At 31.4% G+C, this 26,259-nt stretch overlaps 2 protein-coding genes across 3 annotated transcripts in view; one reads left to right on the forward strand and one right to left on the reverse strand.

The window, feature by feature from the left end:
* Positions 1-3,217, reverse strand: part of LOC148627829 (dual serine/threonine and tyrosine protein kinase-like) — a 30,202-nt gene extending 26,985 nt beyond the window's left edge. For both annotated transcript variants that reach the window (XM_088579720.1, XM_088579728.1), the window contains exon 1: positions 2,998-3,217. In XM_088579720.1, the coding sequence (XP_088435846.1) occupies positions 2,998-3,118 (121 nt within the window). In that variant the 5' untranslated portion in view covers positions 3,119-3,217. The remainder of the gene's footprint in view (positions 1-2,997) is intronic.
* Positions 3,218-3,256: 39 nt separating this feature from the next.
* LOC148627830 (protein pigeon-like) overlaps positions 3,257-26,259 on the forward strand; it is a 32,284-nt gene continuing 9,281 nt past the window's right edge. Inside the window, exons 1-23 of the mRNA XM_088579691.1 lie at positions 3,257-3,420; positions 4,913-4,995; positions 5,573-5,626; positions 6,011-6,080; positions 6,490-6,543; positions 7,263-7,418; positions 8,076-8,125; positions 9,207-9,395; positions 9,852-9,901; positions 11,782-11,822; positions 12,181-12,455; positions 12,909-13,017; positions 13,678-13,749; positions 14,360-14,452; positions 15,738-15,908; positions 17,077-17,237; positions 19,546-19,615; positions 19,743-19,840; positions 21,357-21,584; positions 23,300-23,376; positions 25,057-25,192; positions 25,493-25,588; positions 25,945-26,033. Coding sequence (XP_088435817.1) covers positions 3,312-3,420; positions 4,913-4,995; positions 5,573-5,626; positions 6,011-6,080; positions 6,490-6,543; positions 7,263-7,418; positions 8,076-8,125; positions 9,207-9,395; positions 9,852-9,901; positions 11,782-11,822; positions 12,181-12,455; positions 12,909-13,017; positions 13,678-13,749; positions 14,360-14,452; positions 15,738-15,908; positions 17,077-17,237; positions 19,546-19,615; positions 19,743-19,840; positions 21,357-21,584; positions 23,300-23,376; positions 25,057-25,192; positions 25,493-25,588; positions 25,945-26,033 — 2,531 coding nt within the window. The 5' untranslated portion in view covers positions 3,257-3,311. The remainder of the gene's footprint in view (positions 3,421-4,912; positions 4,996-5,572; positions 5,627-6,010; positions 6,081-6,489; positions 6,544-7,262; positions 7,419-8,075; positions 8,126-9,206; positions 9,396-9,851; positions 9,902-11,781; positions 11,823-12,180; positions 12,456-12,908; positions 13,018-13,677; positions 13,750-14,359; positions 14,453-15,737; positions 15,909-17,076; positions 17,238-19,545; positions 19,616-19,742; positions 19,841-21,356; positions 21,585-23,299; positions 23,377-25,056; positions 25,193-25,492; positions 25,589-25,944; positions 26,034-26,259) is intronic.

The raw sequence follows: 26,259 nt of genomic DNA on the forward strand, positions 1-26,259 counted from the left end.
TGTGTGACTATCTTAATGGTACTTAAAGAATATTTATTGATGATATATATATGTATCCCTCAATGTATGTTGGTTTTTGGTTATATTCATAAGGAGAACCATTACTGTACACATATTAATTTTGACTGCTGCTAGTTTTTATCAGTTTCACAAAAATAAGCACTTGATAGTGTTAAAATAAATTTTGCAAGTACTATTTTTTTGTGCTTGTTCTACTAATTTGAAAATGAATTTCAAACATTAAAAAAACAATTTCTAATATTAAAAAGATGTTTGTATTAAGCAACCATTTTTCATATTAGAAATTTATTGTTTGAATTTGGAATAACTTTGGTCTGAAGAAAAAACAAATAAACAAAAAAAATCATAAAACTTACCCCTACTAAGGTAGTTAGTCATGCCATCATGACTAAAAAGGTTAGTTTTCCTTGACTTTTGTTATTCAACCAACCCATAGGCATGCTGGCATGACTGACCCCCATAATAAGGGTTAGTTATACAAACTAATTTAATAGTCAATTTCTAAATTCCATAATAATTCCAAAGAAATCAATTTTCTAATACATGTATTAGAAAGTCCATCTTTTATTTTTTAATACTAAAAATTGAATTTTTGGTATAAAAAATATTGTTTAATATTAGAAAATCAGTTTTTAAAACAGCTTGTGTATTAAAATATGGCTTTTTGACCACTTTGGCTTGCCATAGGATTTGTTTAAAACCAGTTATTTAATACAAACCGAAATTTTCAGCATTCACTTGCCTAGCTATTAACTATTATATACAATGTCCATGTACAAGTATATAAAATATTAAAGGTGGGAACTATTTTACATCTTATACCTATCTGTGCAAATTTGGTAAAGAGGGAGGAGTAGAGTTGTTCATAATAAAACATTCTACATAACAAAACAGAGAGTAAAATTAAATGTAAATGCTTTAGGTTTTTATTACAAATCCATGTAAATAATTTTGAAAGTTGATATTGATGCACTAGTTTATCAATGAATATTTCATCGTCACATGCATCAAGTTACAGTGTTTTACATTAACTTTTCTATTAATTAAAAAGAGTTTAATTGATACCAAACAATGAATTAAAATTGCTTAATAACCATTAAATTACATGTGAAGTGCAGCCAAACACTATATGAAGCATAAAGTGTTGATCAAAATCATTGAGAATAAACTAAGCTACATGAATCCATGGATATACATATGATGTATATGTCCCTGATGTACCTATCTATTCATAGGAACAAAAGAACCTGGGTCTTTTCACCACAAAACCTGTTTGCCAACAGAGTTGTTGCGCCTACTTTCCTGTTCACCTGTTCACCATTTTTGTAGTTTCATATTTATAATACTTTGCCTTGGGTTGTTGGGTCTACATTTCTGTTATCATTTGCCAGTCATCATTTAATGTTAATTCAATTATAATTTTTAATACTACAAATTAACAACTACATTTGTATATTTTTTTTTTATTTTATAAAACATTATTTATATTAAACCAACAATAAAGCCACACTTGTTTATTCAATTAATTTAATTGCGAAACTGATAAATTGCATGCAGGAACTTAATTATTGGACATTTTGATTTTCGGAAATCTTTTCTTTTTCTTACTTCTAATACTTGTTGCCAAGGCTTTTCTCTGATTTTGCTAAGAAAGAATTTAAAGAAATTAAAATTAAAATTAAAAACTGGAAATAAAAAAAAAAGGCATTGCATATTTGAATTAATCTCTTAAATGTTTTACGCATGTAATTTTTGCTGTCAAATTACTCAGTACATGTACACATTGACATACATAAAAAAGAAAAAAAAACTTAAACATAGACATAATATAGTTAGTGGTTTCAGGAAAGGCCATGTGAGCTATTGCCATCACTTGGCATCATTCGTTGTCGTCTGTCGTCGTCAACAATTATGCAAAACTCTTCTCCTCTGAAACTACTTGACTAATTAGAACCAAACTTGGTATGAATGTTCCTTGGGGTATCCTACATAAAACTGATGTGAGGATTTTTGATTCATCAAAAAACATGGCCGTCATTACTAAAAATAGAACATAGGGGTCAGACAGTAGTTCTTCTCATATATCTGCTAAACCGTTAGGTTTAGCTGAATGAAATGTAAACATTCAGTGACCAATAGAAAACAACAGGTAGACAAAAGATCAAAACTTTCAAGAAATTAATTTGTCAATTTACCCTGTAAAGCACCCAACATATCATCACCTTCAGAAAAGTGATGCAGTTACATTATTGCAGAAAAACTGACTTGTTAATGTGAAGACAACAGTTGCTAAGCCTATATATAGGCTCTTTGGCATAGTAAGGGCTTAATAACAATTTTCTTTATGCATATGCTTGGATTAGAAAAAAATCAATATTGAAATTTATATATTATAATGTAAATACTTTAAGTCCAACCCTAATAAATCCCAGTTGTAGTTTTTTTCCCCTTTGTTACATCTTTTATAATGATTGTAACCCCCATATACAGAAATCTTCAATGTTTAAAAAAATATTTCATATTGAGGCAAAACAACTCACTTTATTATGCGAAACGACCTGAGACAAAATTACCCTAAGCAAATAAGGATGTAGGCAAATTGACTCTGGCCTGTATTTTTTTTTCTTATAGAAAAACTCAAAAGATGAAATAAAAAGACAGCTAAAATCAATAGGTTTTTTTTATGTATGCGACATAACACTCTGGAACAGAAGGGTTTAAATTGTAGAAAATCAATTTATCACATAGCAACACTTAGTTTGAAATTCAGTAAAACCTGTCAACTGAAAACCTTTTGAACTGAATGACTGTTGCAAAGAGACTTTGAACAAACAGATTTCTGGGTGAATAAGGGTTTTGAGTTAAGACAGGTTTCACTGTAGTTGAGAGTACATATGTTTTTTACGATTTATGTTTGGTAATGGTATCTATATCAATTAAAATGAAATGATATAACATTTTGAAAACAAAAGTTACCAAGATCAGAATTTCCTGCTTCATTTATGTCATCAAAACATCTTTTCGTCTCATCCAATATTTGTTTAGTTCTTTGGGAAAAATCACAGAATCTATTTAGTTCGGTAGTCAAACTTGTCATTTTCGAATACAGATACTTCCCCAATTCATATCTCTTCACAGGTTCTACTGCTCACTTCATCCATGGCCACCTGCAGTTTCTCTTTCTATTTTTAGACACAACTCTACTTCCGGGAAATGTAGATACAATTGGCGGCGAGTGATATGTTAAAGCCCGAAGAGTTCGAACGGAAATGATGTCTGCTGTTTAGAAAATGATAGAGCTTGTTAAAGTTGAAAATCTTGCCAAAAACATCGCAAAATTCGTCCAAAAGTGGAGAAATGATCTTGATTTACATGTTTTACAAGTAGATGCTGTAACAGGTGCATGCCATACACTTTATTCCTTGGCATCATTGCCATCAAGTTCAACAAATCCAAATTCAATCTAATGCACGAAATATACACACACATCTAACAAGGACTCATCACATCCTTGATGATTACTTGGCAGCCTAGTGCTACCAGACAAATTCAGTTTTGTTCACTGTTTTGACATGTGTGTGATAAGATAATGCAACCAAATTTCTTTACTTTTAGTTTTACCATATTTTTTGGGGGTGTTTCATCTGGTTTCTGTCTGATTATTTCATTTTCTAGAAAAAAAACATGGATCCATTATATTGTATGTAAGATATGAGCAAGGCATTTGTTTTAACTGTGAGTTTAGCATTGGGTATGTCTCCTTTTAAATAATATGGATTTCATTTCATTTAACATTTGTGCAATATTTGATTAAATATTAGTAATTTTATTGGTAAAACAGTTCAGTTTTTGACAAAGAATGTCTTGTTTTACCAGAACCTGAAGTGAGTTTTTCTTTTTAAATGTCTGAGGAGTTCCAATCAAATAACATGTGGGTCTTTGAAATGTTTTGTTAGCTTCAATAGGTAGAGATGTAGCAGTTGACAAAAGTTTCTCAAGTGGTCAGTATGAAAAGAATTTAGATGAGTTTCTATACATTTAAGAGTGAGCTTTGCTTCCTTATTAGGACATAGTAGAGAACACCACAAAGTGGTGTAAACTCTGCAGTTACTACATGTATCTTAATTTCCTGTAAGGTTCTCCAGTATTCCAACAGGAAAAAAGTTATATATGTCATACAAATAACAAAATGTGAGAAAAACATGTCATTTCCTTAAATCACACAAATAAAAGTATTCATACTAATTAAAGATAACATTTCAATGAAGATAACTTTTTCTTTGCTTGTTTGTATCTCCTACACCTTCTGGTAACTAGAAAAAGCCAGGAACTTGGTACAAGAGAGGATATAGATGTTACTTTCTGGAAACTAGCAGTCTGTCAGTCCTGACTGATGAAATTTCAGATGAAATTGAATTGACATCTTGAGTGAAAAAAATGAAGGTCAATGTAAATGTTTAGTACTTTCTATTTTTTCTTTAAGTGATGTCCCTAAGATATTATCTGGTAAAGGAGACTGTAAGTCAAATGAACTTTTAGGATTGTAGGTTCAATTTGCCAGCAAGTTTAAGGAACACTGAGTACTGGTACTATGAATTCTAAACCAGTGATTAAAAATGTACTTGACTTTTTATCTACAAGGTGATGAATAAATTTCTGGGAGAATTTTCCAGCAGTTTTTTCTTTCCAAGTTTTCTATAGACTTCATTACAGAAACTGATATTCATTTAGCCTATTCTTGATTTCAACTATTTCTCCACTCTCTTTGCTTAAATTTCAAGTGGTGAAATAATTGATCCCTCTCATTACTGAAGGAGAATCAATATTTTTAGGTATTTACCCATGAAAATTCAGTCATTCTCAGTTGATTTTGTATATTCTTCCATTCCAGACACATGTAACATCAAGATACTGAACCAAGAGAAGGATGGGTGCATCTTGTTTACCTGGGATGACTTTGCAGCTAATAACACTGTGTGTTTCATTTTATTTTGCTTGTCAATTTATAAGCCAGTTTTATGGTTTCATTATTCTTATTGAAAACCATGTTGGTTGAATGTAGGTCCTTTGTTCCATTATGTCAACTAAGATAAGTTCTATTCATACTATTATTTTGATGGAATTTATGTCCTTTTACTAACATTAATTGTGGTGGGTTGGGGATTTGGAACTTTTCATTTATATCATTTGTGACAATTGAAATTCATTTTGAAAAGATACGTGCGTACATGTGTTTATTTGCATGTCAAAACTATTACAGTATAGATAAAGCAATTGATGTTATATTAATATTGCTTTTACATGAATTACTTTTGTTACTTTTTCATTAAATATAACTTTAATTGAATAGTCATAATATATCCTAACTGATGCTCTCAAATTAGTAAGGTTCTTTTCCAAAAGATTGGTTTTATATCTAATTCAACATTTCTTTAAATCAAATACAAATATCAAAATATGCATCATAAGCCAGAAATTTGTAAATAAATATACATAATATATTGTAATACATTTTCATTTTTAACTAATCGTAAACACCATTTTATTTTAGGAATCAGTTGTTACCCACATTGGACTGTTTGAACCTTCTAAACAGACATATAAGGTACAGTATATTGAAAGAAGCAAGAGTTCTATTGTACTGGAAAAGAATGTAATCAGAATATTGTTTCTAAGACCTTTTCTTTTTGATAAGTAGTAACAAGAATATTTGGTAATGTTTTTTTTAAACCTAAAATAATGTTATTCGATATTTTCATATTGAAGGAAAATGAGTCAGTAATGTAAATTTTAGTGTAAAAGATCTAGTACTTCAACCATACTTAATCACTTGTGTGGTACTTTGTAGTTGATCAAAAGGATTTCTAATTCAAGAATGACTTAACGTATTGCTAATAATAGACAAGTAAAGTATATTAAAGTAAAAATATGTTTTACGGAAGGAATTTGTGTTAAAGATTTATTTGTAACATTTTTTTGTTCTTTGCAGTGTGTTTATACTTATACCCAAAAGATAAAGGTAGTTTCTTGTTCTGTTAATGAAGGAAGATCTCTTGTTGGTAAGCTTTAGTGTGAAACACTTTTGTGTCACTGCTAAATACATAAAACAATAATAGATGCATAAACATTACATTGTTGAGATTTTATTTAGATACTGGTACTCAAAATTGACCGACTTGCTAGAAATCACGTCGGTGCTCTCAGGGTAGACTGCTCGCCTCAAGTGCATAAAGTAATTTGTTCAATCCCTGGCCAAGTCACACTGGTCAAAGACTTTAAAATAGGTAGTCACTGCTTTTCCAGGAAGCATAGGTTATTAAACTATAATCCATCAATCTAACTAGCAAAAATGTTAAAAGGAGGAACAGGCATATTAATGATAATTATACTAAGGCTAAGAGCAATCTTTCAGATATGAATAAGTACATGTATATGTATTTACAATCTTTTTTTATTGTTTTTTTATAGCATTTTCGGTTGTGTCAAGAGATACAAGTGGGTCAGGTCAAAAATATGGAAAAGGTATGTTTATATTATTTGCATCTAAATAACATTATGAACTTTTGAGTTGGCCAAAAAAAAGAGAGTATTATTGTGATAATTCTTAATGGATAAATGAATTCTAGACATCTTATCTGAGGTTACAAATTTGTTATGTAATTTTTATTTTGCTTTAAGAACATACAAAATGATCATATATACATTAGGAAAATGTTTAATTTTCAGATACTTCCTTTTGCTCAGTCAAAATACTCTACAAATTTGTTCTAACTTCTTTTTTATATAAATAAGTCGCATCAATGATGAATCTTCTCAGTAAACATCGTTTAATATTCTACTTGAGTGATATATGCCATGTAATAGTGCAATTTGGTTGGTCAGCTTGACAGGGGATATGCCTATGGTAGACCTGAGGATATGGAAGTATGTCAGGAAATGTGTTGGTTTTTTTTGTTTTTTTTTTGAAAGGGGAGTTAAAAATTAGTATTATATTGGGAGTCAAATTCTTTTCAAATAATAATGTGTGGAAAATTCAAGAAAAAATAATGTTTTCTTACATCATGTTATCCAGATGTATAATATCACAAACATATTCCCTGTGAAGATCTTGAATAACATATAATGTTTCAGGTTTCTTCTCCAACTCCAGTTCCCTCTCTTTGCACAAATAAGGTGGTTTATGTTATAAGCCTTATCTTCAAGAGTTACATAATGAGTTATGTATATTTTTATTGTTCCAGAGACCTACAGTGCATATTTAGCTGAGATTCAAGCTGAGAGTAGCAGAGTATTTTCACTAAATTTGGAAAGACCACATTTCATGAAGATTCAGTTTTTATATTCAGGGCAACCTTCTACTAAAGAATGTCACATGATTGTCATGTTACACAAAGAATGTAAGGATTTCAGTTTTTCAAGAAGGATGAGTAACTGTCATATGAAATCATGTTACACAAAGATTGTATGGATTTCACATGGAATAGCTGTCATGTGGAAGATAACGATTTTTATAGCATTTAAGAAAAAAAAGCTTTCATGCATTTATTTTTGTCAAAAATTATAGAAATTGAATAAATTGATACTCTTTGAAGTATTCTTTCTGACCAAAATATAAAGAAAGTTATAGTTATCTCCCATTTAATATATTCAGTCAGGTGAATTTCTATTTAAAAACTAATACATTGTCCTGAGATGAGCTGCAATGTATATTAGATTAATAAGAACTTCTACATTTCGAATCATCTGACTGAAAATAGATTACCATATACTGTGTAAGAAGTTTCATTCTTATGTATCAGTGGTCATACATTGTAGTTCGTTAAATTTTCAGTTGAATCAGGTGTTATCAATTCTAAAAATCAAGTGGTTCAATGTTCTTTGTACCTCACAAAAAATAATACTTTCACAGTTATCAGCCCAAATTTCATAGTTCTAAGCTCTTTTACCCCTTCCATGAAAGCATTGTAAGTTTCTTTGATTTTTCTATCGAAATTTCAAAGTAACTTTTCTTTTATAAAATTTACTATCTTGTTTCACTTTTGAATTCATTGTAGCTATTGGCCTATACAAGATTCCCCTGGGTAGGGTTGGAGATAGAGGTGTGGTAAGTTTGGTTTGGTAAAGTTAGAGATAAAGGTGTGGTAAGTTTGGTTTGGTAGAGTTAGAGATAAAGGTGTGGTAAGTTTGGTTTGGTAGAGTTGGAGATAAAGGTGTGGTAAGTTTGGTTTGGTAAAGTTGGAGATAAAGGTGTGGTAAGTTTAGTTTGGTAGAGTTGGAGATAAAGGTGTGGTAAGTTTGGTTTGGTAAAGTTGGAGATAAAGGTGTGGTAAGTTTGGTTTGGTAGAGTTGGAGATAAAGGTGTGGTAAGTTTGGTTTGGTAAAGTTGGAGATAAAGGTGTGGTAAGTTTGGTTTGGTAGAGTTCGAGATAAAGGTGTGGTAAGTTTGTAACTCTCTACACTTTCTTGTTTCAACTAACAGAATAATTGAGTAGGTTTAATGAATGTTTGAAGTAGTTGCCATAATGTAAGTGAGATGTTCCAATTTTTCAGAATATATAGATAAAAAAAATGTTTTGAACCACATTTATTTGTTGGTATCAATTCATTGTGGTCTGACAAAATTTACTCTGTTGATGATTTGAAATAAAATTACAGAATTTATAAAAAGCATTTATGTTTTCAGTGGAACTTTTACAGTTCATTAATAATCAGTGATAATGTTTGCCTTAAGTTACCTTCTGAATAAGGCTGTTACCCCAATAAAGTTTTTCAATTTATCCCCAAAAATGGTAAAAAAATAATCCTTTATTAGAAATTATTTCCCAGTTGGTAGTTGTTGAGTAGGATATTATGTTTCTGTTCAAAATAAGTCTGACTAAATTTCATGACTTGTCTTTTTCTATAAAATTAACCATTTTTACTAAAAATTTGAGGTTTTGTCTGGTTGCTAAAACTTTAATTACCCACTTTGTTCCAATAAAAAATATACATTTAGAGTAATAGGCTTAAAGCTAAACATCTAAACCTTTCATTTATATAAAACCATGAAAGAAAAAGGGAAGGTCGGAGAATAACTGATAAAATTGGAAACTCTAAAGGTTTCAGAATGTTTTTATTCTTAAAATTAAATTGTAAAGCTTATTATGTGTTCAACTTTGTCAAATTTATCAGATATTGTTTTGAAGGTGATGAGTAAACAGCCAGAAACAAAACAGATTATAAAGAAATTTGTATGGTGTCAATGGGATTGTCAGCACCAGCAGTTGTACTATATCTACTATCGTAGCCCAGGGGCCAGGGACCAAAATAAGGACAACCCTGTATCTATGATGTCAGCCATACAGTTCTACCTGAATGCCGAACATGAAAACATAGTAAGTTTTCTTGTGTCAATCAGTGTGTCACATTTAAGTGTTCATGCAATGATTCTGATTTTGTTGAAATTTTGTAGGTTGGTTAGTAAACATATGTACATTGATTTCATAAATTTTCTTGAAGCTATAGGACTTTGATGTCTTATTGTAGTTTGGGTGGTGTTTGGGACACCAATGGTGTTTGGGACACATGACTATGCTTAACAATTTTGTTTACAAATAAGAAAATGACAGTTATTTGTTTAAAGTATTCATAAATCAAGGTCAACAATTGGAGGAATAAATGTAAATTTGTATATCTTTTATGCACAAACCTTATAGAAATGTTATGAATAGATTACCCCCCTTGCTAAAATGTACTGACACTTTGGCCAATATATATTCATGATTTATATTACACATGTCTGTGTATAGGTAGTGCATGTCATATATTTTACCATTGTTCTGTATTTTCAGTTTGATGTATTGATACCATTCCCATTTCCTCATATAAAAGCATCAATGAGGTAAGAAAATGGTTTCTAATGCAGTGTGACATTAAATGTACGGTAGTCATAATGCCCAGGACATATATTAATTGAATCATACATGCCCAAAAGACACAATGAATGTTACAAAATTTCAATACAGACATATTTAAGACAATATTATAGTATAATTGTGTAAGGTTTTCCATATTGCTTAGTTATTGGTCCGATGCAAGCCATTTTGGATTGAGGGGTAGCCAAGGACTAATAACTCAGCCAATATGGGAAACCTTACGCAATTATACCTTTATTGACTAACTAGTCCAATACGTCACATTGGCCTATACCAATATGGATTGTAACCAGCCAACATGATGTATTGGACAGGTAAAAGCCTTATTGGATGGCTAAATCCCGTATTGGCACACTTTTATATTTTGTATTGTATCGGCAGTTCTGGTCATATTTAGGCTAATGTTCAAACGTTAGTCAATATTATGTTGTTTTCAAGCAATTACAATAATTATATCCCTGCTCCAAAGGAGGGGTTAACTGTTTCAATTTTCTGGGCAGAGGATATATTCACTATTTGAAAGCTTTACACCTCTGCTACACTTAGTGCTAAACACAACCTCTTTATGTAAATTACAAATGTAGTACAATACACCAGAAATAGCTTCACAGATTTTTTATGAGTAGTGCTCATGTCCTGTGTTTTTTCCCATCCTGTATAGCAGAGCCTGTATGCTAGCTTAGTGATATGTAGTAAATCAGGAATTGGTTATAGGTCTGCGTGGAAGATTTATACCATTTTACCCTCGTCTGTATGCCAATCTTTCTGTGCTTTATCTGTGGAAGTGTACCAGACACTTCGATGTTCCTTATGTTATTCTTTTTTCAAAATCTGTATGAAAAAAAGCTTTTAAATAAAAATTATCAGTAATTTGAACAAAATTTCTTTGATGTGTGTATGCTGATAATGTTTGGATCCGCAAACTGAGTTGATACAAGACATTATTAGATTAGTTAACACCAATTACCCACATAGAGATCCCCTTTTTGGGGAGGCCAATGAAATTATGTTTTACTATGACTTTGCAACAACGCAAATTTCTTCTAGCAACCGTTTCTGTAAACAATATTATGTAAACAAAAACAAAAGAAAATACACAATGTACAATACAAGTACAACACTATCACAAGTCTTTAACATTTCTCTTGAAATAGAACATAAATCAGCACGGCATACTTTGCTTAAGCCACCATGGGAATTTGCTGCTTTTTACATGTACGTGTACTGGTAAATCTTCTGCTCTCGCGCTGAAAAAAAAAATAATGTGGAAAAACCATGATGTTCTTACGACTTATGTACGTAGCTGATCTTAATCTTGTCTTGTAAATTATTTACTATAAAGTACTATTTTAATATAAGACATAGCACATGGATGGTAACCGGATAAATGATAATTGTCCTCAGGACTTCAAGCAATTCTTACTATACAGGAGTGACTTTATTTTCAAGAGAACTGGCAAAATCGCACCTCACCATTGTAGAATTTATATATTATTTAAAATCATCCTGATAATAATGCACAACAGATCTTTACAAATCAATTCTTTTGGCATGCCAACCCTTCCCTGTTACATCTCTTCATCAACTGATGCACATACTGAATCTTGACTGGACTATATCACAAATCATGACGATCAGTGGTCATTCGATAAAGAGTCCCCATTTGATTCATGCATTTGGGTAATATTTTGAACATATTTCAGATAATGAGCATCATTTTCTTTTATAAATAGCAAATTACCAATAAAAGGAAGAAATGAAATTTCATTTTCACTATCAAAAACAAAAATGCCATTTATTCCTATATTATATGCTGAGTTAATGACATTATTTATTTATGTTCCAGATCGTTTTACAACTCATCTCTCATGGATAATGGAATAGCAGGTAATAACAAGATGTATAAGAAAGAAATCCTAAAAACTTACATGAGACAGCAACTTTCAGTCAATTAAGAAGATGGTCTAAAATTAAAACAATTGGAATGCATATATTAAAATTCCAACTTGTTAAAAATGATGCAGCTATCATAAAGGTGCAGATTTATACAACATTTTAATAACAATCTGATGGCCTATTTCAGATGTTTCAAATGTATCAGGCTCCTAGAGGATGCATTTTCCACAATCTAACTTGAAAGTTTTTTATCTGCAAACTGAGAGAAATCTTTCTTGCACAAACCAAGAAAAAGGTTAAAAAAAAGCCAGTTGGTTTCTGCAAAATACAAATGACTCTTAAATTTCAGATCAATTTCTTAACCTTTCTGTACTCACCCAAAACAACGGAACATTGTGTATTTGTTACCAACACATGGAAACACCTTACAACAGAGAAAGGGCACCTCAAAGAAATAGGTCAAGAACATCTCCAGTATTTGACAGGGCAAGGACCTCTCCAGCATTTGAAAGGTCAAGGGCATCACCTGTGTTTGACAGGTCAAGGACATCTCCAGCTTCTGATAAATCTAGGACATCCCCATCAGGAGAAAGACCTAAATCAGCATCTGAATATCCCGATGAGGTATAGTAAGCTATACTAATGATGTGTTTATTATGGATAAAGACATTCCCAACCTTCTTATATTTTGTTTATTTACATATTACTAGTAGTGAGGGGTCCAGAAATTATGAGAAAGGGAGCTCTGATCCAGAATTTTTTTTATAATAAAAAGGTTTTTTTTGCTTATTTTTGACAGAATTTTATGCGAAATTTACAAAATTTTCGAACAGGAACGGGTTCAATCTTGAGGACCCTTCTATGGATCTGTCACTATGGCTTGTTTTTAGGTACAAAAATGTTAAAAAATATTTGCAATGAAAGAACTTCGTTGACAGAACTTATCATCAAATACCTTTATAATACTTGTTATTTGTATTTGATTAAAATAATGAATTTTATTTTGCAAGAACCTCATAATAAAACAAGAACTTGTTGAATAAATCTATAATCAGCTCAATAAATATTGATTTTCAGAACAAGTCTTCTTCGTTGACAGCTAGTGGCAGTTTTAATTTGTCCAGTGTGTCAGAATCTGAAGATGAAACTATTGACATCAATTATTATATTAGCATGGTCCATCATGGTAAGGATCTGATTGAGTGATATAAATAGAATTACTGACAACTTTATCATTTTTTCGAATGTTCTTATTGCCTGATATTTTCTACTTCAGGCTACTGTTGTGATACTTAAACAAAATTGGCACTATCCAGTGACAATATTGTGTCAAATTGACTGTGATGTTGCCAATAAACAAAATAATGTCTGTTTTGAACATCTCCACAGAATATCACATCTTGCCTTATCAGGCTCACTGTGATATTTTCTGTCTCAACTTCAAAACTGCCGTTATTCTGTATTCAAATACTGTTGAAGTACATTTGTTGGTTGGATACAACATTGTGTGGTTTTTGTTGTTTACTCAATCAACAAATTCAAGTCACCAAACAGGTAATTTGTATTGATTCTAATTCGATGTTACCATTTTGTTTTGTTTTCAACTGCCGTTTATAACATGCAGTAGTATTTATCTACATTTCTGAGTAATAACTCAATTTTGATAGCTTTACTCCAAAATTTTAATCGATATTCACTTTTATTGATTATCCTATGAAGGTTATGTAAAGTTTTGTTGATATAGACATTGATGCTGATATTCGTGTATGATTTTTCACTGTTTTTGGTGTCTTCAATCTCAGCCATTAAAAATATTTAAACAAAAGTATATTATCCTATTTTTCAGCTAAAGTCCTCCATGGTTGTGTATCAGGTCTACCATTTTCAAGGAGTTACAGAATTCATTTCTCTTGGCATGGTAATAAATTTAACAAGTATTTATGTAAAAAGAGATAAATACAAATTGTATGTGTTGTACATTAGTCCTATATTTTTAATGTCTCATACACATGTACAGTAATAGGATTTTTGGGTTGATTAATCCGTATTTTATGCTTTTCAAAGTTTGTAAATCTACACTTTTGGAAATCTGATTAAAACCCCTTTCAACGAGGGAATGTTATATTTGAATCTTTTAATTAAAATTGGAAATAAATGATAATTAATCCTTTTTTTCGATAATCTGCTGACTGCTCAAACCATATGACTATGGTCGTACCATGAGGTACAATGTATGTGAGAAATAATATGCATATGGTCTGGACCCTCCAGATACCTGTATGGTCTGAAACATAAAAAGGTGAAGTAGTCTTACTGTATGCTCTAGTTCAATTAATTTCTTTCCTTTATCTGTGTTTTCAACATCCCTATCATACTTCTGGTTGACTTAAAAATTAAAAGTAGCATCCTTTGAAAAAGTATATTTTCATGAAAAGATGTGTACACATGTATGTATTCTTACATATTAGAATACACATGTACATGAAGTTTGAAAAGATCCTGACCACAGAATTTATACTATTTTCTAGGTGATTACCTTCTAGTGTTTCTCCCAGGCTACTTTATACATCTACTGAATGTCAGTATTGAGTTTGAACCCTGCCACCATATTCTGCTTCATGGTAAGTAAATTCACTGGTTTCATGTTTAACTTATTTGTAAAAATGAAAATATCTTGTAAAATTATTATTCTAAAACCTGTTGTTAAGTCTAACTTTCTATAATAGGTTATAGTTGCTATAATTTGGAAATTACCTATATTAAACAGAGATATTATCTATATTACACAGAGAAATTACCTATATTAAACAGAGATATTATCTATATTACACAGAGAAATTGCCTATATTAAACAGAGATATTATCTATATTACACAGGGAAATTGCCTGTATAAAACCGAAAAATTACCTATATTAAACAGAGAAATTACCTGTATTAAACAGAGATATTGCCTATATTAAACAGAGAAAATACCTATATTACACAGAGAAATTGCCTATATAAAACAGAAATTACCTATATTTTACATAGAAATTGCCTATATTAAACGGAGAAATTACCTATATTTCACAGAGAAATTACTTATATTACACAGAGAAATTGCCTGTATAAAACAGAGATATTACCTATATTAAACAGAGAAATTACCTGTATTAAACAGAGATATTGCCTATATTAAACAGAGAAAATATCTATATTACACAGAGAAATTACCTATATTACACAGAGAAATTGCCTATATAAAACAGAAATTACCTATATTTCACAGAGAAATTGCCTATATAAAACAGAGAAATTACCTATATTACACAGAGAAATTGCCTGTATAAAACAGAGATATTACCTATATAAAACAAAATACCTATATTACACAGAGATATTACCTATAGAAAACAGAGAAATTACCTATATCAGACAGAGGAATTGAAAAAAAAAATAAAATTGTTACTTACCAACAATGAACTGCTTGATACTAAGATGGGCGAATTCAGATAATTTTTTTTTGTTAGAGAAAATCAAATTCTATTATTTAAAAACTTCTTCATTGTAAATCATGTGATGTCTACCATTTTTGATGTGATCCAGATTATTGTCAAGCTGATGTGTATGCCTGGTGTCCAGCTTGTATCACAAGTAGAAACCAATATTTTTACTTAATATATGATAAAAACTGAAGACATTGCTTTAGGCAGTTGTTTAAATATTTGTCTCCAGTGTTCAGGATTTCACATTTGTTGTCATGTCAGGCTGAATCCATACCACACAGCAATGAATTTTGTTGGAGGTGATGGTCTTACCATTATGAAACAATTATTATTTTGAGATTTTGGCCAAAATTGATGAATATGTTGTCAATTAACATTTTTAAATTCATTTTATGGAATTTATATTTCTGTTAATTTTAGACAGGATAGTGAATTTCCAGGCCACATTATCCAACGAAGATGAGGAACCTACCAATATTCCATCAATTGTTATCCAGAGTGCTTCTGTACCATTGTTATCTCCCCTTGCTAGAGATACATTCCATCTGACACCCTCTTGTCTTTATGATCTGTTTAAAGATTCACACAGAGGTACTTGTATATTTTATACTGCAATCTTTCTATTTGAGTAAACAAATGCATTTGCAGTATATTTACTGTTGATGTACAGTCACTAACAATTTATAACTCCACCCTACCTCTTTTAACTTAGTATCACTCTTAGGGGCCACCAGTGTGGTAGAACAGTAGTAATCACTAAATATGATAAAAAACTAAACACAATATACAAATTTGACATAAATTGAAAAAAAAAATGTCATCAAAACCTCAGGGTTTACCCAAATTCTAAGCCTCTTCCTTTTTTTTTTATCTCTAACAAGTCAATACATGCAGTTGTCTAATTCAACAACTTCTATAATTTCAAGAAGCTGAATTTCATGTTCACTGTTAGTGCCTGTCATTTGTGAAACATTCACAAAAAATGTAATAATCAATTATTAACAAAATATACTAAAAAACTGTATGACTATAAACAGGTTAACCAAATCATGAAGTTTAAAACACGTGTTTCGGAGCCCAAAATTCCCAAACAATGCTAGAGGTTGGCTTTCAAGCTATTTTCTGATTTGGTGTCATTCTATTAAGGAACAAGTTTCTAACCATTTATCATATAGGAGTAATCCCAACGAAGATTATTCTGAATTAGGTGCAAGATCTTTTCTTCATATGTATTGTAGTTTTTTTTCAAAACATAAATTAATTTTTGGCATATATTAATTGAGGTATCAAATTCGGAAGATTGAAGAAATATACTTAATGTATATACAATTTTTAGAAGTATCACTTCAGATAAGAATCGTGCAGAATGTCATTAATGGTTGGAAAGTGTACTTTCTTTTATTTTTGTTTTTGTTTTTGTTTTTTTTTTTTGTTTACAATGTTATAGTAAACAGAAAGTTACATGTGGCTTTTCAAATAACTCTTGTTCTTAGGAGATAAAAAAATATATAAAATATACTGTTGAATTCAAAATTAAGGGAGATAACTCTGTAAATGACATTAAAATACAATAGAAACTGTTCGATTTTCCATATGAATTATTTCCTAAGAGTAGACAAATCGGAATGAATAATTATACATTGCATAGCGAAAATAAAAATGTGTAGCCTTTTTTTGGGTGTATTACATATTACAAAATTTGCATGGTTCTTAAAAAGACTACTACTTAAAAAATAAATATGATTTTTGTTATGTTTAGTTGGCTGTTTGTTTGACTATAAGACAGGTAAGGTATGGAAGGCTGACATCAACAAGGATAGTCTTGTCAATATCTTCTCTATGTGTTATATGCCAACTACCAGAGCATCATTATTACACTATGTACTTCTGAGGATGAGGGATTTCTGGCTTGTTAAAAAGGTAGGATTAATAGAATTTTAAGGAGGTGGGAGTAGTTGCTTTGCAAACTTTCATGCTCTTGTCAATAAAGTTTCAGAAGTGAAATAGTAGGGCTTTGATTGGTCTATTATTTCCTTTCGCCCCTTCCTCAATGACACTTTGAACACCCTAGAATCAACTTCCTTCAATGGAGTTTGACAAAAATTATGATAGATTTTCTCCCGAAAAATCTTAAAGTAACCTGATTGTTTTTCAAGATCAAAGGCTGCTTCTTCAATAAGCATGTGCATAAAGGAGATAAACTGGTTTGCTCAGAGTAATAATGATGTGTCGTAGTATAGTGACATGATTTCCTTTGGGCTGTTGTTTCTGTGTGTTAGCACATTAAAAATGCACATCAGTGTGTTGGTACAAAGCAGGGTCTGTTCAGTTGGTTAACCCTTCTTATCATGAAATGTATGAAATACCTTTTATAGGATGTTAAACTACAATCAATCAATCAAGTATGAAACAGTGGGTTATGCCAGTGGTTGGTTTAAACAAATTTCAAAGATGTTAGTTATGGTAGGTCAATCCAATTAAAAACCTTTTCCTTTTCTGAAATTTTTTTTTAAAGTTTCTAGATTCTGACTAATATGTCATATAGAATATTTCAAGAAAGAAGTGTGCATTGTATAATCACAGAAAGTAATCAGATGTCAGCATATTTATTCCCATATTGCATTAGTGCATATATAACTTATACATTATTGATAATAGAAAGACATTTAAATGAAATAATAAGCTTTTGCTACATAAATAAAAAAGATTATTACAAGAATATTGGAGAATATTATCCCTTGTGGTATATTTATTGCCATACAAGCAAACTTACCAAGTTTTGATTGATCACACCCACTATCTGTGGGTCACAGTTTTCACCTTCACATTTTGTTGTCTTATCAACTGAATCATCAAGCAGAGAACAAAATTTTGTTGTACGTTATACTTTAAGTGACATCATTCAAAATATCACTCGTAAATCAACACACCTTACTATTTAAATATGCAGAGAATTATGTTCAAACAGAGAAATGAAGGGTCAGGGTTCATCTTCTGTTTGAGAAAGTGTGAGGTATCAACACACATGTAGACAGGGTTTGACACTAACGGTAGTCTGATAGTCCGGTGCCCACTTGATTTTAAGGAGGACCACACGAGAATCTGTTATAAATAGTCCTTTGGACTACCTTAAATTGTGTTAGTAGTTACTGAATAAGTTGGGGAAAAGTTTTAATTTCAGCGAAAAAATTGTGTCTCTTTGAAAACATCGGCAAATGATTATTTTCATACTTTATTCTGGCAGTTCTATGTGTTTTTTGCCACTCTGAACTCGTCCCTAATTGAGTTACATTCTGGCCATTTTTGTCGATCATCCTCTGGTTTTTAACTTCCATTTATAATACTTTTAAGGTCGACACATGCTTGTAGCAACTAAACGCCTCTTGCTTCTTAACTGCTTCATTTAAACGCTTCAACGAAAATAATGATATAAGGTCACGATCTTTTATCAACACCGATTGTAAACAAAGATGTTCAAATTTTTGGGGTTAAACCCCACACCAGCTAAAAAAACTTAAATGTGTATATGTGTGCAGAGAAATTGGAAAATGAGGATGAAGAACAGGATGAGGATGATGAGCTGTATTACAGCAACAGAGATATAACTTCTCTTCAGATGAAGTCATACAGACTTTTTCTTGACCTTATGCAATAATAAAAAATAAATTGAGATTCATTCAACACTTTCCTATTTTTTTTCATTATCCTTGAGAAAATATCCATTCTAAAAATCTCATTGTATAGCCTCCAAAAGTGCTCAAATGGCAGGATTTTGCATCTAATTTTTAAAAAAATCTTGGGAGGGTGGGGGGGGCGGCAAGCCCCCAAGCCCCCTAGTTAGTTTGGGCAGCTTTTCTGCCCTCAGGGTTATCACGCAGAAAACAGGACTACAACATTTAAAACTAACTAGTCCTGTGGACTACTAAGGTAAAATAGTCAATGTCAAACCCTGGTAGATACAACATGTAATACATGTAGATATAACTTCTCTAGTAATTTTAAGAATACATGAATTGTTCATGACTCACCACAGAGCATTTTGAAGTTTGCAGATGTTTTGTACTTGCAAGCTGATGTATTACAAAAAAACTACTTGTGAAAATAAACCTCAGTAATTATGCAAAAACATGTAATATTCCAACAAAGTTGAATTTTTATCACTACATTTCTCTCTCTCTCTCTCTCTCTCTCCAAAATATGTACTATATGGGTTATTTTTTACTTTCAGTTATTTGAAATTTTGAGTAATGATATACCAAGCAGAGAAGTCCCAGCTTTGATGTCTGAATTTTTAACAGGTAATTTGGATATAAGATTTATACTCATGATGTTGGAGGTTTACTTTTTATTTTTGTCAATTAAAAAATATATAATGATGGTGGATAATTATAAGGCTGATTTAAAATAATTACTATTTCTCAACAGGAACAACTTATTCAAGTATGAGGAGACAGACTGACAGAGAAATACTCAGACTTTTCCCGTTTTCAACAAGTGAAACCTTCAGAGGACAAATTGAAAAGGTTTCCTATCAGTACTTATTTATGATAATAACAAAGTTTTAAAAAATATTTTATGAATACCTATCAAGAAAAGAAAGAGGAAGACAAAATGGCAAACAACAAAAGTCCAAGTGTGATAAGTTGTAAAAAGAAGAAATTCAGTACACAGGCTTACATTAAATGGCTTTAAACACATTAACAACACAAAACTAATCCACAGGCAGTCTAATCAAAATTAGGCCTTCTCAGTGTTCCATTCAAATGATTTAGTCACTGTATGTAGGATCTTTCAACACTCCAGTCTAATTAGGGCCCCTTGGCGATTGCCCTATCATGATCACTATGTCCGTCTGTCCTTCCATTATAAATTGTGTCCGGGCTGTTACTTTTTTGTCTTTCGTTGTAGGCTTTTGATATTTGGCATGTGGGTAGGTCACTTAAAGATGATGTGTCACGTACCATGGATAATGACTTATGACCTTGAACTTTGACCTCAAGGTCAAATTCCTGTTTTTCACTAACAAACTCATGTCTGGGCTATAGAATTTTTGTCTTTCAATGTGAGCTTTTGATATTTGGCATGTGGGTAATTCACTTAAAGATGATATGTCATGTATCATGGATATTGCCCTATGACCTTGAATTTTGATCTCAAAGTCAAACTTCTGTTTTTCATTGACAAACTTTTGTTCAGGCTGTAACTTTTTTGTCATATGATGTGGGCTTTTGATATACGGTTTGAGGGTAGATTATGTAAAGATGATGTATTGCGTACTATGGATTTTGGCCTATGATTTTGAACTTCAGCCTCAAGGTCAAATTTCTGGGGATTTTTGTGACTAACTTGTGTCTAGGCTGTAACTTTTTTGTCTTTTGATGTGGCTTTTGATACTTGGCATTTGGGTAGATCACCTAAAGACAATGTGTCGCACAGTATGGATTTTTACCTTTGACCTTGAATTTCAACCTCAAGGTCAAATTCCTGTTTTTTGGTTGACAAACTCTTGTCCAGGCTCTAACTTTTTTTGTGTTTTTGCAATGATGTGGGCTTTTGATATTTGGTATGTGGGTTGATCAGCTAGATCAAATTCACATTTTTGGCTGAATTGTCACAGCAGGGCACGCAAATATGGATTCTATCTCAATGATTTGTAGTTTCTCTTCAGATAGACTTTTCAGAATCTGCAAGTTGTTCCATCTAAATCATGAAAGCTTAAACCTGATTTGCTTATCAGAAGGTCACCTGAATAGAAAAGAATGGAATGTGTAAGTTCCTATGTGCAGTGAATGAATAGGACAGCCCAACCTTCAATCATTAAAACTATATTTGCATGATAATGGTTGTTAGGATATGCAGATTTATGCCTTACTTAACATATTTTTAAAGAGATTTAGTAGTGCTTATATTTTCTGAACACATTGAATTCAACATCATGCAGTTAATTTAAAGAATTGGTACTTACTCTGTTCGTAAGAAAATGTGGGAACCTGTTTACATGAAATTAGAATAGATAAATATTTATTCAATACATTTTAGACAGAGGATGGGGAAAGACTTGCCAGAATTTCCTACTCAACACTTCAGAGTATCAATATTATCACAAAGACAGCAAAAGAAAGACAGAAGAAACCTGGAGGTGTAGACGAGGATCTCTGGGATACCCTTAGACGGCACTTAAGATTAAAACAAATTGACCATGGTTCTAGATTCTGTCAGAAAACTGTTCAGAAAGCCTTCATTAAAAAAAAGAAGGACATTGAAATGGTAATCAGTGTTGATTATTTTTCTCTTCTCTATTTTTATTCATCTGGTCATCTGGTAAGAATTGTTTTTATAGGAACATAAACATACACACATTTATTTTCTCTGTACAAGTGAATTCTATGAATTTGATTTGCCATGAAAACATCATAACAAATCCATATACCCGGGTGTTGCTAGGCTATATACCTATTTGTAACTTTATACATTTCCCCTTTAAATGTCACTTGCTATTTTAGCACTAACACTACATCCACTTTTAAGATATCAGAGAGACTCAAGCTTTATGCTGACTTTCGGGGAGAATATAAAAGGCTTTGAACAAGAATTTTCTTGCAAAATTAGAAACATTTTCTTAAATTCCTTTATCTAAATCTGATGTTCCATAAGATGTGATTGTTCCATGAACTGTGTATATGTTAATGCATGCTATATGTAGATCAATTATGATGGCATGAAAAAAGAAATATGGCACCAGAATCTGATTTGTGAATTCCAAAGAAACATCTCATAAAACGTTGTATTTCGATAGCTAGATGTGTTCCACCATAGGTACCATATTTTCAGGACTGCAAGTCAATATTTTTTTTTCAGCTAAGTGCCAGCCTCGACTTATCGTCCATTTCAACTTTTATAAGGATTTTTCAAGAAAAAATGTTCATCTACAATACATTCCATTAGATTTGTTTAGTTCACTTTTGTTTGATTTAATTCAGAATTTTGGGTAAACTGCAATCAATGAAAGCTGTCACTCAAACAGTCAGACCGGTGATTGAATTTGAATGATATTAATCATTGCCGCTATTCTTTATGAATGAATACGATGATGTTAATAAAAACTTTGAAACTCTGTATACTGTTCAGATATGTAAGCAAACTCTAGAAGATACATTAACAAAACTCTTTTTTAACTGGAAAGACATTATTGACTCTTGAGTTATCAGTGCTTTAATATGCAAATTTGTACCCATTTATGGCATGTTGTAACACATTCGCACATGGCTTAAGTTATTATTAGTTAAGGTGTCATCTAAATGGCTAATTGCAACCAAACTTGCAGGTAACAATTATTTTTTATTGTATTTGTAATACCATGTAATATTGTTTATTATTTACCGCTCATAATTATAACCAATTCATCCAATTAACTTCCCGCTTATTTAATACATGGATGCCCACTTTTGACATGTTTACGATTTCGTACACCTGATGATCTAAGGCTTCAGAGTCAATGACACACCATTCAATAAAAATAATTGAACTCGTGGACAAAATACACTTTTACAAAAATACACATATTACTTTAATTCTGAAATATTATACTTAGTAACATCGCTGGAATAATATGCTGTTGAAAACAAACTACTCAAGTCGGATCTCCACTGACACCTACAATATAAATGCACATACATGTCTGACCCTCAACTTATGTATGTTTTTTTTTGTCAAAATTATGCAATTTGACTTATACTCTACATCAACTTATAGTCCAGAAAATATGGTAGATCCCTATACTTGAATATGACAACTTGATTTTCCAAGATTTGATGTGATTTTTACATACAGCATTTTTCTATATGATCCCAGAAATGACTTATTGTATGTGAATGTGTTGTTATGAATTACTGCCACAGATTAAATTTACACTTGTTAGTAGTTTTAATGAAATTATGGGCATTGCTCATAGATTTTTTATTAAATGTTTTATCTATTTTCAGGGTCAAACAGAGATATTAACTAAAAGTTCTGACGACCACATTGGTTTCCTGACCAGCTTTAATTCTAACCTTGGAAGGTAATTCACTCAGTATGAAAATGTTTTAATTAATTGGTTGAACCACATTTGATTGAAAAAAGTACCATAATTCTTTGTGTAGACATACATGCAATTCACATTCATCCAAAATAAAATCCCAAAACCTGTAAACATGTGACGAAGGTTGTAATGTTAATTTTATGTGAACAACTCTTTTTTTTTTTTACATTTTTCAATTTGTGCTGAAGATATGGTTTCATTAAGACAATTATATTTGCATGAAAATGCATATTCTACCATTGTGTCCAGAGCAAGGGTCCGGAAATATTGACAGCCCATGCCGGACATTTTATCAAACTTCAGCAGACAATTTTGTCAGTCTTTTACATGCTCAGATCGAAAATAATCTAAAAAAAAACGTTTATATGTAGTTATTTTAAGATAAATATTGGAAAGTGCATTATTTCATCACATACTTTGTCTTTTACAAAATATCAGAGTTAGTGAACGAGTTCCGAACTTTGATTTCGACCACACATGGACGTTTTAACATGTAAACAAAACATCGTATCTCTCGGACTTTTTCATCACATTGACAAACAGCCGAAAACTTCCAAGTGATGAAAAAATATTGATATATTTAAAAAAGAAAATCACAAACGCATATTGTAGATTGATTTTAATGGTCTGTTGACTTCTGTGTTAAAAGGATTTAATCAACAAATTAATAATTACAAACTAAGACTGATTCGTAGTTTCAGATCCATGTGCTTTCGTTAACTCTGAAAGATCAGTGGGAAAATGGTGGACTTGTCAACCTTTTTTCTTAATTAATCAACTAATAAATGTGTGAAAATTCTCAGAGTAACTTCAATTAATTTGTATACGCAATGGGGCTGCACGTGTACCATTAATTCAATTATGCAATCAACTAATCAGTTACAAGTAATTCACAGTCACAGGTGGCTGCACATCGGCTAAAATTGACACACACCTGTCAATTAATTTCCAGTAAACAATTTGGAGACTGGTAGACAGGATGTTTATACACTAATAAAACCATACAGACTAATTTATAAGGGTTGATATTTTTTTATGTCCGATATTGGAAAATTGTCGTCGGACATTGCAGAATTTGTCTGTCAGTGACAGGCATTTTTGATTGTTTCCGGATCTATGGTCCAGAGTAATATATATTGTAGCAATTTGATGTAGAGTGATACTAATTTCCAAATAAATGAAGCTATCTAAGCTTCTGAGTGGTTTACATTGCTCCATATGTAGAAATTTACCCTTATCATAATTGAACATGTAAATGACGGATATTCATGTCCAAAAGATCACACAAGTGTTCTGTGGTATTAAAGTGGGGCACATTGGTATAATATAGTTTAGATTTCTACAAAGAGCTACTGTGAAAGTTATTTAATTCGTGGGTGCCAATTTTCATGGGTTAGGGAAGAAACACAAGTTCATTGCTTCTTGAATTCGAGGTTTTGTGGTTTTCAGTATACACATCAATGGAAATCTCCTTTTCATTGGAAACAAAATTTCATGGTTTGGCCTAACCAGGTAAACCACAAAAATTGGTACCCCTGGAACAGTAGTACTTTCACAGTATTTAAATCACTCAGAAGCCTAGCTAGGTTTGTATTGAAATCATTGTCACTCAATTTTAAATTGCAAATTTTGTAATGAGACACAAATATCTTATTTTAGATCAGAGTCACCAGCACCAATATCCAGTTTATTGAGTGGAAATGCCCAGGTCAGACCAGATACTGTTCTTGGTCTTGCTCCACCATTTCTCCAGGGAAACACTATATCTAATGACTCAGAAAAACTCATTACTTTAGTTAGTATTATCAATATTTATTACTGTTTGTTGGAATAGTATGGTTAATATTATTTAAATCTCTGGTATGGCAACTCCTAGGTTTTTTTTAGATTGTTTCGATTTTATGATTCATTTTTTTTTAATTAGCTAAAAATAGTAATGTATGTGTAATAGATAGTAAAAAATTTGTGGTGTTAGGAGTTAGCCCAAAACTGAAAGTACTTACTAATATCAATAGCTAAAATGTCTTTTTTTTTGGAGATCTTTTAATATTGCAGAATTAATCTTGTATTAAAAATCTTTATATTCAAATTTTAGACAAAAGAATTGCTGGCTCAACATTTGGGAAAATATCTGAGAAAAGATGCTAAAACCAAAGCCCAGAATGTTGCTAAAGAATATGTTAGTTGTCAAGTAGGTTGAATCGTGCTCAAAGCTAATTCAAAGTGGCTACAACATTTGTTTTTAATTCTTTTTCAATGAAAGCGGGCATTTTCTAGGATGTTTTCACAATAGGAAGACAAATGGTTCTTCATGTACCTGAAAAAAATATTTCTTATACTATAAAATAATTCAACATTTCCAAAAATATGAAGAAGACCTTTGTTAAACAGAACCCACAAAAAAGTTGCAATCATAAAAGTGTGTACATTTACACAGATCCCTCATAAAATTTTTGCTTCAATATTAGTTGACATACAGTAGAACAATGACAAGTCTTGGCCTTATTTACCTCTCCAATTACTGTAATTTTCTGTGACTTTTATCAGGTCCAACAGTCTAGACAGCTATGCCACTTATTATGGAACCTGAGAGGACAATTGCTACCATACACAGATATAGAATATTTGCCTGTTTTGTGAGTATTATACTTGTAACGTTTGCCTCATTTATATCTTACGTTGATGAGATTGATTGATTCTTGGGGTTTAATGCCTGAGCAGCAATATTTTAGCTATATTCAGGCAACTTGATGGGTGTACTATTGTAAACTGCAGTTTGTTCTTAAACTGGGCAATAAGTTGCCTATGCATTCAAAATTTTGTGGTTGAATAAATCTTGTAGGTAGCATTTTTTTTCTTTTT

This window comes from Perna viridis, chromosome 1, assembly GCF_037379345.1.
Source record: "Perna viridis isolate PV_CMFRI_1.1 ecotype Kerala chromosome 1, ASM3737934v1, whole genome shotgun sequence".
NCBI lineage: Eukaryota > Metazoa > Mollusca > Bivalvia > Mytilida > Mytilidae > Perna > Perna viridis.